Here is a 12,405-nt window from a genome sequence, read left to right as displayed (position 1 = left end):
TGGACCTTGACAACCTCCCCACAGAAGAAGAAGTCAGAAAACTATCAGGCAACTTTCTTGTAGCAAAGCACCAGGATCAGATGCAATCCCTGCTGAAGTCTACAAAGCAGGAGGCCCATTCATGATGCAGAAGCTGACTGAGCTCTTCCAGTCTATGTGGAACAAAGGAAAGATCCCGCAACAGTTGAAAGATGCCAGCATAGTCCACATCTACAAGAGGAAAGGCAACCGCCAGTCTTGTGACAATCTCCCTCCTGTCCATGGCTGGGAAGATCTTGGCTCGCGTCCTGCTTAATCGCCTTCTCCAACACCTTGAGCAATGTCTCCTCCCAGAAAACCAGTGTGGCTTCTGTGCAGAGCATGGAACTGTCGACATGATATTTACTGCACACCAACTACATGAAAAATGTCAAGAGCAGCACAGCGACCTCTTTATGACCTTCGTCGATCTGACCAAGGCATTTGATACGGTCAGCAGAGATGGCTTATGGAAGATAATGGAGAAGTTTGGCTGCCCTAGCAGGTTCATCACGATTGTTCGGCAGTTCCACGATGGCATGATGGTGAAAGTTTTGGATGATGGTGACGAGTCAGAAGCCTTCCCAGTGATGAACGGTGTGAAGCAAGGATGTGTTCTCGCCTCTACACTCTTTAGCATGGTCTTCTCTGCTATGCTGAATGATGCCTTCCGTGATTGTCAGGATGGTATACACGTCAGATACAGGACTGGCAGTGGGCTATTCAACCTCTGGCGTCTACAGGCTGTTACAAAGGTAAAGGAGACCGGCGTCAGAGACCTCTTATTCGCTGATGATTGCGCCCTCAACGCCAGCACAGAGCAGAAGATGCAGCGAGAAATGGACTGCCTCTCACGAGCCTGTGACAACTTCGGACTTACAATCAGCACCAAAAAGACCGAAGTCATGTACCAGCCCACACCCAGAAAGCTCTACCAGGAACCACACATCACAGTAAAGGGGCAGAAGCTACTGGCAGTCGACAGCTTTACTTATCTGGGCAGTACTCTATCACGAGTGGTGAACATAGATGCAGAGATCAGCAACAGAATTGCCAAAGCCAGTGCTGCCTTTGGGAGACTCCGTGAGAATGCATGGGAGTGGAGAGGACTCAGCCTTACCACCAAGCTGAAGGTCTACCGAGCAGTGGTTCTCACCACCCTCCTCTATGCCAGCGAGACCTGGACTGTCTACAGCAGACACGCTAAACAGCTCAACCACTTCCACTTGAGCTGCCTCCGCAGACTTCTCCACGTACGATGGCAGGACAAAGTCCCAGACACGGAGGTCCTGGAGCGGGCTAGCACCCACAGCATCTACACCCTCCTACAGAAAGCCCAAGCCAGATGGGCTGGCCATGTCGTCAGGATGTCTGACAGTCGACTACCAAAACAGCTGCTGTATGGAGAGCTGAGCCAGGGCAAGCGCTCAGTTGGAGGGCAGAAGAAACGTTTCAAAGACTGCCTCAAAGTCTCCCTCAAAGATCCCAGTAGCCGGGAATCGCTTGCTCTGGACCGCCCAACCTGGTGGAGCAGGACCACTAAAGGAGCGTATGCAGCAGAAATCAGACGCACCGCAGAGGCTCAGAGGAAACGCGCCGCATGCAAGGCTCGAGCTACCTCCACTTCCACTGCAGCACCTACCCTCATGTGTCCCACATGTGGGCGAACTTTCAGGGCCCGGATTGGCCTCACCAGTCACCTCCGGACCCGCAGTCACAAACCCTCCACCTGACAGAAGTCGTGGTCGTCTTCGACTCCGAAGGACGAACAACACAATCCACTCTGCTCCCAGGCTGCATGAAGGCAGTTGGGAATTTTCCAACAGGCTCCGGATATACAATCTTTATACATGGCACTCTACATAGGAGAACAGCAGTGGCAATGCATGGAACTGCCAGCATTTCTCTGCAAAATATGGTCCAGACACCATTCGGGCACACTAGTAATCTGATGGCTACTTCTGAATGTGGGAAGAGGAAAGGAATTGTATGCAAGGATCCAGAGAACAATCAGAAGCTTAGAATCTGGATTTGCAAATTAACCAAAATACATAGAAAGTGCAGAAGATAAATTTATATTTCCTAAGGTGAGTAGAAAAATATCTTAGCATTTTATGTCCTTGACTGTTCGAAAGGGAGAGTGAAGATTAGGATTGCTGATTCAGTCAGAAAAAAGTAACGTACATTTGTCTAGCAATGTAAGAAACCATTGCAAGTCAGTGGTTGGATTAACTGAAGTGATGAACTACGTGATGGTTTTTGTCCAGATCATCTTCTGAATAGGTATTGTTTCGGTGGCGCGATTATCTCAGGAAAAACTGATTTCCCAAAATAAGTACAAGGTATGGTTAAAGCCCACCTTTACTCTGCTTGGTCAAAGTGTACACTGCCATTTTACTCGATGCTGCTGCCTAATTGAGCAACTCCCAGTCTTCATTTTCTGTGACGATCACCCCTCCTGATTTGGTTAAGCTGCATTTTTGTTTCTGCAGAGGGTTGTCACCGTTTGTGAGGTGAAAGTTCAATACCCATAGATTGTGTTGTATTTGGTCACAGCCCCCACTCCTGGAAACATTTAGTCATTGCAACTTGATCTACTGTCAAAGTAAAGTTTATATCAGAGTACATACATGTCATCATTCTTTTTCTGCAGGCATAATTAGCAAATCTATAGAACAGGATCAATGGACAACAAACTGTGCAAATGCAGGTATAAATAAATAGCAATAAATAACAAGAATTTAGAATTTATTTAAAATCTTACATCCATCCCACAACGTGAGGGAGTAAAAATCTTTGCATTATGACTCTGTTGCAATGTACAGACATGTGAATTTAAATGACTAATGGCTTGAAATAACAAGTCCTTAAAATGAGTGTAGCTATCTCCTTTTGTTCAAGAGCCTGATGGCTGAGGGGTAGTAACTGTTCTTGGACCTGCTGGTGCGTGTCCTGAGGCACCTGTAACTTCTATCTGATACCGGCAGCAAGTAAAAAGTGTGGCCTGGGTGGTAAGCATCTTTGAATTGAATTGACTTTATTACTTACATCCTTCATATACACGAGGAGTAAAAATCTTTACGTTACGTCTCCATCTAAATGTGCAATGTGCAGTTATAGTAATTTATAATAAAAATTATGTACAACAGGATAGTCAATATGACATGGAAATACAGTAGCATCAGCAGAATTAGTGTCTGATGGCCTGGTGAAGAAGCTCTCCCAGAGCCTGTTGGTCCTGGCTTTTATGCTGCGGTACCGTTTTCCGGATAGTTGCAACTGGAACAGTTTGTGGTTGGGGCCTTCGGGCCCTTTTTACGCACCTGTCTTTGTAAATGTCCTGAATAGTGGGAAGTTCACATCTACAGATGCACTGGGCTGTCCACACCACTCTCTGCAGAGTCTTGCAGTTGAGGGAAGTACAGTTCCCATACCAGGCAGTGATGCAGCCAGTCAGGATGCTCTCAATTGTGCCCCTGTCGAAAGTTCTTAGAATTTGGGAGGCCATACCAATCTTCTTCAGCCGTCTGAGGTAAAAGAGGTGCTGTTATGCCTTTTTCACCACACAGCCAATACGTACAGACCACATGAGATCCTCGATGATGCTTATGCCAAGCAATTTAAAGGTGTTCAACCTCTCAACCCCAGATCCATTGATATCAATAGGGGTTAGCCTGTCTCCATTCCACCTGTAGTCCACATAGAACTCCTTTGTTTTTGTGACGTTGAGGGAGAGGTTGCTTTCTTGACACCACTGTGTCAGGGTGCTGACTTCCTCTCTGTAGACTGACTCATTATTATTTGAGATTGGACCAATCAATATAGTGTTGTCAGCAAATTTAATTAGCAAATTGAAGCTGTGGGTGGTGGTATACACAGAGGAAAGGAGGGTACTGGATTCTGCTTTCCTACGGCAATGTTTCATGTAGATGTGCTCAATTATTGGGAAGGGTTTATCCGTGATATACTGGGCTGAATCCGCTACCTTTTGTAGGATTTTCCGCTCAAAGACATTGGTGTTCTCGTGCCAGGCTGTAACGCAGCCAGTCAGCACACTTTCCACCACACACCTATAGAAGTTTGCTAAGGCTTTTGATGAACTGTTGAGTCTCTGCAAACTCTGAAGAAGTAGAGATGTTCTTGTGCTTTCTTCATTTATATGATGGGTCCAGGACAGGTCCTCTGAGATAGTGACACCCAGGAATTTAAAGTTACTGACCCTCTTCACCTTTGATCCTCTGGTGATTACTGGCTCGTGGACCTCTGGTTTCCCTCTCCTGAAGTCTACAATCAGATATCCATCAGGTTTCTGAATGTTTTCCTTAATTGCAAGTGGCCCATTTAAAGTATGGTCAAATCCCCTTGATGTTGTAGAACATATATTTTGCTCAAGCAGATGTGAAGAGTGCAGCTCTCCCTGGGATAGTCTATCTGTTGAGAGTTTGTGGCTTGCTGATCTTTTTCTACAGGTGAACTTTCATTATCAGTTACCCATATTCGGCATTTCTGTGGCCTGCCACAAATTGCCCAGCTAATAGATGCAAAGGTGGCACTAAATGCCACATTGCATCTGTGTTGAGCAGAGATGAAGAAATAAATAGAGCTGCTAATAGAATTATAAACTGAAAACAATTGAGAAAATCTGCAGATGCTGAAAATCCAAGAAACACACACAAAATGCTGGAGGAACTCAGCAGGCCAGGGAGCATCTATAGAAAAAAAGTACAGTTGACATTTTGGGCCAAAACTGTAAACAGGTTTTATTTCATCGACAATTGAACCATGAAGATGCCAAATAAGGTGAAAACCAAGAATTTGATCGTATCTCCTTTGTGTATGCAGCATTGCAGGAGATCATGAAGGTGATTCCTCAGAAGACCTTTTTCCCTCAGGACACCAGATCATAGAGTGTGCAGCCATGCACCAAACAATAACACATCTGTTCTGGTCCACTTAATTAGTAGGCTAATTCACAATTTGTGCAGGGTATATGAGTAGAGACACCTGAACAAAATGTACAGCAATGATATAATCCTGTCCACTTATCTGGATACATTATAAATCTTCGGGGAGTATTGTAGGGATTATAAGTACACCAACAGCGATTCATCCACATGCAGTACTTTGTTACTGAATTTCTCCCGGCATCCTGGTGTGCAGTCATAAAAGCTGTAAGTAGGCATTGTTAATTTTAGCCCTCAGCTTCTTGTATTCTATCAAAAATTGATTTATGATGATGCATAGAATACATGTGCATATGCTTTCACAATGGGATTATCTGTGTATTTCTATATATTCAAAAATACTAAAAATTATTCAGCAATTCCTATTTATTCCTTTTTTATAGATAAAGAAATATTAACTCATGATGGCTACTTTGTTCCGGATCAGGATGGAATTCCCATTACAAATTCAGTGACACGAGGAGACGTAGCTCGCTTTATGCTTTCCCAGCTTAATGTGGATTCATGGGTGAAGAACTCTGTGGCCATGGTAACAAAGTGAAAGATATATTCCTACACTGCAGTGTTAACTTCTTTTTACTATTGCTTAAAGTGATTCTCTTTAAGCATATAAGGGACACTACAACAACAGCAAAACAAAAATAATACATGTTACTTTGCATGATTAACCCAAGATCTAAATAGCTATTTACTTTCATCTCTAGTTTGTTTATGTATAGCTTTGGCTGCATACAGTTACATAATATTTTTTGGGTTAACGCAAAATCTAGCAGGTGTTTATTCCTCACTATTGGGCTAGTTAGTACTACTTGGTTTTGCTATATCAGTATAAAACAGAAGGAATTTGAAAAGCTAATGATATGAAACCTGATTTTATCAACAGTTTTGAGTGATTTAATGACAAATGAATTAATTATCAAACTAATTGGGGGTGTCATGGTAACGTAGTGGTTAGCACAGAATTTTACAGTACCAGCGGCCCAAGTTCAATTCCTGCTGCTGCCTGTGACTGGGTGGGTTTCCTCTGGGTACTCTGGTTTTCTCCCACGGTCCAAAGACATACCGGTTAGTAGATTAATCGGTCATTGTAAATTGTCCCATGATTAGGCTAGGCTTTGCTGTGTGGCTCTGCTCAAAGGGCCGGAAGTGCCTATTCCGTGTTGTATCTTAATAAATGAATAAATAAAGTAATTGCACGAAGGGATTCAGACGTATTCAGAGAACAACTGGTTAAGTAAAGAAATAATGATAAGTAATGCAGATGTACTTCATCTGAACCTATATATAATCTGTATCAACCTTGATGTGTTTTTGTAGATTACTTAATCTATATTAACAAATTAATCACTGACAATTTAAAATAGAAGATAATAGTGACGTACAATAGATTCCTAATGTATAGTAACTTTCAAAATTGAAGTGTTTTATACATTCAGGCTGGGGATTGAAAATCTGTACATTCTGGGTTTCTTTTTTCATCCAATGAATACTTTCATTGCACACATCTGTATTATATAGTTAAAAATGTGAGTTTGTAATATTTTAAGGATGTTGATAATTGGTTTTTAAGATCTGAATACTAACCTGGGTTTAAAAGAAATCTAGCAGAACCTGGAAAAAGAACTGAAACAAGGCATGCATCTTAAAATCAGGTTGTATTTTATTTGGCAAATTTAGCATTGTCCCAAAGTTGAAACTGCTCAACATGGATGTTAACTTTGGAGTGCAAGATAGTTGTGAATTATAACTTGACTATTATCTCCAGGCATACCACTTGGCTTTTATCCAAAGTCAAGTTGAAACAAAATGTGGACAACAGCATCAGTACTAAATCATAACATAACTTAAGGGCATGTCACCTTGCACTAAATATAGTTGCTGTATGAATGTACTTTAATAACTGTATAAATGTTAAAAAGATTATGCATTATTACATTACTAAACTGCTGTTTTGCTAAATGCAGTGTTAAAGAAAAATCTGGAATTTTTACGGTGAATATAGTTTTAATAAAGATATTATTTGCAATAAAAGGAAGCATGCTGTCTAACAGTTAAATGATGAAGATCTTAATATATTCCCTAAACAACAGAATTACATCAACAATTTCATTCAGGTTACAAAGAGTTTGGAAAATACATTTCCCTATATATCTCACTTCATAATTTTATACCTGCTTTCAACAGAATTCACAATGGCTTGGAATAACACTGCAAACTAAGCATTAACCTACAGTCTTTAGTTTTTAGAATTAAGGATCTTGGTGCTGATTTTTTTAAAAAATGAAACATATTTTTGAAGATGCTGGCTCAGATTTTTTGCCAGGAAATTCCTGTTGATGCTGGACTTCTCATGGATTTGGTAGAAAATCGAGGCAATTCCAAGCACCAACATTGGGAGATTTGCCATCGGAATCTATATCAGGTTAGATGGAGTGTGGGAATTGTTATTCACTTTTATTTAAATTCTTAAAATGTTGTTAATTGGACTTTTAAAATTGTTTTTGAATGCAGTGACATTCAGAAACATCATGATTTTTGATAGGTTTGTCAACTAGACAAACCAAGACACAACCTTCCAGCAAGTATTTTACCAGCTATTTAGTGAGTGAAATTACCCACAGTATTGCACTACCCAACTCACTCCTACAGCACTGCATTATCATATCCCCACCATTCTTCCTGTTCGTAATGCTTGCTGATAAGGATTAGGGCTGCTTCTGCCAAAGAGGTTGACATTGGGTCATCTAGTAAAATTCATCTTTACCATGAAGATGTGAGTATGGACAGCTTCCTCCTACCAGGAAATCCCAGGCCTTGAGGAACTGCGAAGAGGAACAATCACCAGAACAAATCCCCACCTCTGCTCTAAAGGCAGAGGGTCATTGATGAAGCAGCTGAAGACTGTGCAGTCTTTGATATGGCTCTGAGGAATTCCTGCATCCTTCTCCAATGACAACCATTTTCTTTAATGCTAACTAAAACTCCAACTACTGGAGTGTTTTCCTTTTGCTGCCCACTCAATAGTTTTACAGGACGTTGTCTTCCATGTCAGGGGCAGACACTTTCACCCTGCCTCTGTAATTCAGCTCTTTGATCCATTTGATACCTGGAGTTGAGATGTTCTTTGAAACTCAAATCGGGCTTGCGTAGGTTTCTTTTGATAGCACTGCCCTGCTTTTTATGGACAGAATGTGTCTGGATGATTTTCCACATTATTGGGTAAATGCCAGTGTTGAACAGTTTTACTGGAGGTACAGTTGGTTATGGCTCATAAGTCTTCAATACTGCAGCCAGGATACTAATACAAGAGTGAAATGAGGACTGGTTAATGAAACATTTTTTTTCCCAATTTGTGGGGTGGGATAGCACAAATGCTTGGGCTCTCTACTTGAACAATCTATTTTGCACTTGGTATCTTATGCTATTCACTTGATCTACTTTATTATTTATTATCAGGTGGTCGTTTGTTACATGCCAAGTCATATGACGTGGGTGATCATGGTCTTTTCATGATCAAGATTGTTCTTGGCAATTTTCCTACAGAAGTGGTTTGCTATTATCGCCTTCTAGGCAGTGTTTTTACAAGACTGGTGATCCCAGCCATTATCAATACTCTTCAGAGAGTGTCTGCCTGGTGTCAGTGATCGCATAACCAGGACTTGTGATATATACCAGCTGCTTATACGACCATCCACCACCTGCTCCCATGAATTCACATGACCCTGATCGGGGGCTAAGCAGGTGCTATGCCTAGGCCAAGGGTGACCTGTGGGCTAACGGAGGGAAGGAGTGCCCTCCTTTGATATCAGAGACATACCTCCACCCTGCCACCCTATTATCAAGTGTATAGCATCCAAATCTGCTGGACTTACAAAGTTGGGTTGGAAGGAAGACTGTGAGGAGGATATAAAAGATTGCAGAAGGGTAAAGAGAACAGGCAAAATGAGGTGCATGACTATGATGTGAAAAATGTCAAGTTGCCTCCTGTAGAGGCAAAACTAACCCAAAATCAAAACACAACAATTGCCACCCACCTGCGACTGCCACAGGGTTGTTACACCTGCACAACACACCCTCCGCTCCAGTGATATGATTGTTCCAAGGAGTCAAATCCTTTAATCGATCCTTTAATAGTAACTAGCAAACAAACAAACTTGAAGCGATAATAAGTGGTCAGCAAAGATATGACCTCCACAATGTACAAATTTCCACAAAATAAGCAAGAATGGGTAAATTATTTCCTTTGCTTTTAGCACTCACACACTGATGTGACTAGTCGCCATAATCAACATGCAACACGGGATACAAAGCAGATCGAGAAAAGACATGGCTCCTACACCTTCTTTCATAGGAACAGGATAATTTTTAAACATTGAGAAACTTTGGGAATAAAAGAGGGAAGAGAGAGGGAAAAAATTATCAGATTACGGTATTGCTTTGCACTGTTGAAACTGTGTTATAATTATGTGGTTGTGGTGAACTACATATACCTGTCTGGACACGTCCCCCCTGCTGACTGCTCCTGTGGCTCCTCCCACAGACCCCGGTGTAAAGGCAATTGGAGCCACAGACCCTTCCTCAGTCTCCAGGATGTTGTATGATGGTCACTTGCTGCTTGTGCTTTCTTCCAGCCAATAAAAGCCTACCTTAACCCACATCTCAGAGTTATTGATGATGCATCAGTGGTCTTTGTCAGTTAGTCTTTTATCAATTATGGTTGCACTGTTGAAACTATATGTTAACTATAACTATATGTAACTATGTGGTTTTGTGTAGGTCTTGTAGCTTTAGGTTTGTCTGATGTGTTTGTAGTTCCTTTCCAGGGAACGTGCTAAGACAGTAGTGCGATATCGATACGCAGCAGCCTCTCCGGACTCTGGATTGAGGATTACCAAACGTAATGTGGTTTTTCTTGTGTGGTCTCTTTTGTGCTTTTTTTGTGATATTATTCCAGAGAACATTGTCTCATTTTTAACTGCATTGTATTTGTGGTTATAAATGACAATAAACTGAATCTGAATCTGAGAAAGAGAAATTGACGTTCATGCCATCAGTTTGAAGTGCTACCTAGAATATGAGGTATTGCTCCACCCTGAGGGGCAGAAGAGGAGGCCATGGACTAATATGTCGGAACAGGAAAGAGGATAGGAAATAAAATGCTTGGCCGCTGGGAAATTCTGCTTTTTGCAGATGAAGCGGAGGTGCTCGACAAATTCACTTTGGGTCTCACTGCTGTAGAAAAGGCTGAATTGGAGCACCAGATATAGTAGACAACCACCAGTAGATTTGCAGATGAAGTGTTGTCCTCAGTTGGGATTGGGGTGCCGATTGGAGGTGAGGGATGAAGTATAGCACTTCTTCCACTTGCAAAGATACGTGCTAGGAGGGGGATTAGTAGGGCAGGACAAGTGGACAAGGGAATCACAGAGGAAGCAGAGATTGGGAGTTGGGTGTAAAGATGTATTTGGTGGTAGGATCCCATTGAAGATGACGGAGTTTGCGGAGAATGGTGTGTTGGATACGGAGGTTCATAGCTTAGAAGGTAAGGCAAAGAGGATCTCCAGCTCTGTTCAGATGGTGGGAAGATGGGGTGAGCGTGCATATCTGCCAGATAGAGGAGATGTAGGTGAGGGTGGCATCAATGGTGGAGGAAGGGAAACCCCATACTTTGAAGGAGGACATCTCAAATGCCCTGGAAAGGAAAGCCCCATTCTAGGAACAGATGAGATGGAGACAAAGCAAATGAGAAAAGGGAATAATATTTTTTACAGGAGACAGGATGGGAAGAGCTATAGTCGAGATAACCATGGGAATCAGTATGTTTATAAAGGATATCAGCAGACAGTTTATCTCAAGAGATGGAGACAGAGAGATCGGGAAAGGGGGGAGTGGTGTTAGAAATGGGCCAAGTGAATTTAAGGGCAGAACGGAAGTTGGAGGCAAAGTTGGTGAAATTGTCAAGCTAAGCAGGAGTGCATGAAACTGTACCAATACAGTCATCAATGTGGCACTGAAAGGCAGTCATAGCTGGGGCCTGTGCGGGTGCTGATGGCTACCCCTGAACTTGAAGAAAGTGGGAGGAGCCAAAGGAAGGCTAGGACCCGTTCCGCCAGACAGAGGTGGGTTGGTGGTGAAGGGGAGCTGACTGAGTCTTTGTCGAGAAGGTAGCGGAGAGCTTGAAGAGGAGCAGAATTGTATAGGGACTAGACATCCATGGTGACAATGAGGTGGTCAGAGCCATGGAATTGTAAGTTATTGAGGAGATTGAGAATATTAGAAGCATTACAGATGTAGGTGGGAAATTGAATTGAATTGACTTTATTTCTTACATCCTTCACATGCATGAGGAGTAAAATATTTATGTTATGCCTCCGTCTAAATGTCCAATGTGCAATCATAGTAATTTATAATAAATAGAACAGTCAATGTAACATAGAATTACACTCAGATCAGTGTGAGTCAATCAGTCTGATAGCCTGGTGGAAGAAGCTGTCCTGGAGCCTGTTTGTCCTGGCTTTTATGCTGCGGTACCGTTTCCTGGATGGTAGCAGCTGGAATGGATTGTGGTTGGGGTGACTCGGGTCCCCAATGATCCTAGAGGCCCTTTTTGCACACCTGCCCTTGTAAATGACCTGAATCATGGAAAATTCACAACTACAGATGTGCTGGGCTGTCTGCACCACTTAGACTGTACCAAAGGAGTAGAATATGGAGTTGAGTTATGCAGGCACAGTTTCAGTGGGGCAGGATTAGGCAGAAACAATTAGTCGACCTGGACAGTCAGGCTTGTAGATCTTGGGTAGGAGGTAGAAACATGAACTGTGGAGTAAGGGAATTATGAGGTTGGTGGCAGTGGATGGGAGATCACAACGGTTGATGAGGTTAGTGATGGTGAGAGAGTCAATGGCCTGAGGGTGCAGCATAAATTGTTAAGAACAGCATTTGATCTATAGCTTCATCAGTCCCATGGGACAGGTCCACTCATTTTGCCAATGGACATAGCTTGCATGTCAGTTGGGGATTGCTGGCAGTCCCTAGGCCTAAGAGCAGAGAACCAGAGACTGTGTGAAATATGAACAGAGCTGTTGACTTTAGTCTAGATGTGGGATCTAGTTACAGCTCTGGATCCTGACACACCAGATGATGGGCATTGGCATCAAGTCAAGTTCTGTGAATCTAGCCCAGCACATCACACAAACCAATCTTCCATCCTTGGACTCACTTTACACCACATGCTGTCGGAGCAGTGCTGCCAGGACAATCAAGGACACAACCCACCCAGCCAACACACTTTTTGTCCCTCTTCCCTCCGGGAGAAGGTTCAGGAGCTTGAAGATTCGTACGGCCAGATTTGGGAACAGCTTCTTTCCAACTGTGATAGGACTGCTGAACAGATCCTGACCCGGATCTGGGCCATACCTTC

The 12,405-nt window shown here is 42.6% G+C and overlaps 1 protein-coding gene across 1 annotated transcript in view; it reads left to right on the top strand.

The window, feature by feature from the left end:
* The window catches only part of blvrb (biliverdin reductase B), a 40,515-nt gene extending 33,502 nt beyond the window's left edge, over positions 1-7,013 (top strand). The window contains exon 5 of the mRNA XM_073065278.1: positions 5,366-7,013. Within this exon, the coding sequence (XP_072921379.1) occupies positions 5,366-5,523 (158 nt within the window). The 3' untranslated portion in view covers positions 5,524-7,013. The remainder of the gene's footprint in view (positions 1-5,365) is intronic.
* The last annotated feature ends 5,392 nt before the right edge of the window (positions 7,014-12,405 follow it).

The sequence above is a fragment of the Hemitrygon akajei genome, chromosome 13 (genome assembly GCF_048418815.1).
Source record: "Hemitrygon akajei chromosome 13, sHemAka1.3, whole genome shotgun sequence".
In the NCBI taxonomy this organism is placed as follows: Eukaryota; Metazoa; Chordata; class Chondrichthyes; order Myliobatiformes; family Dasyatidae; genus Hemitrygon; species Hemitrygon akajei.
Note: the sequence above shows the minus strand (reverse complement) of the source record. Positions and strands in the feature narration are given on the sequence as shown.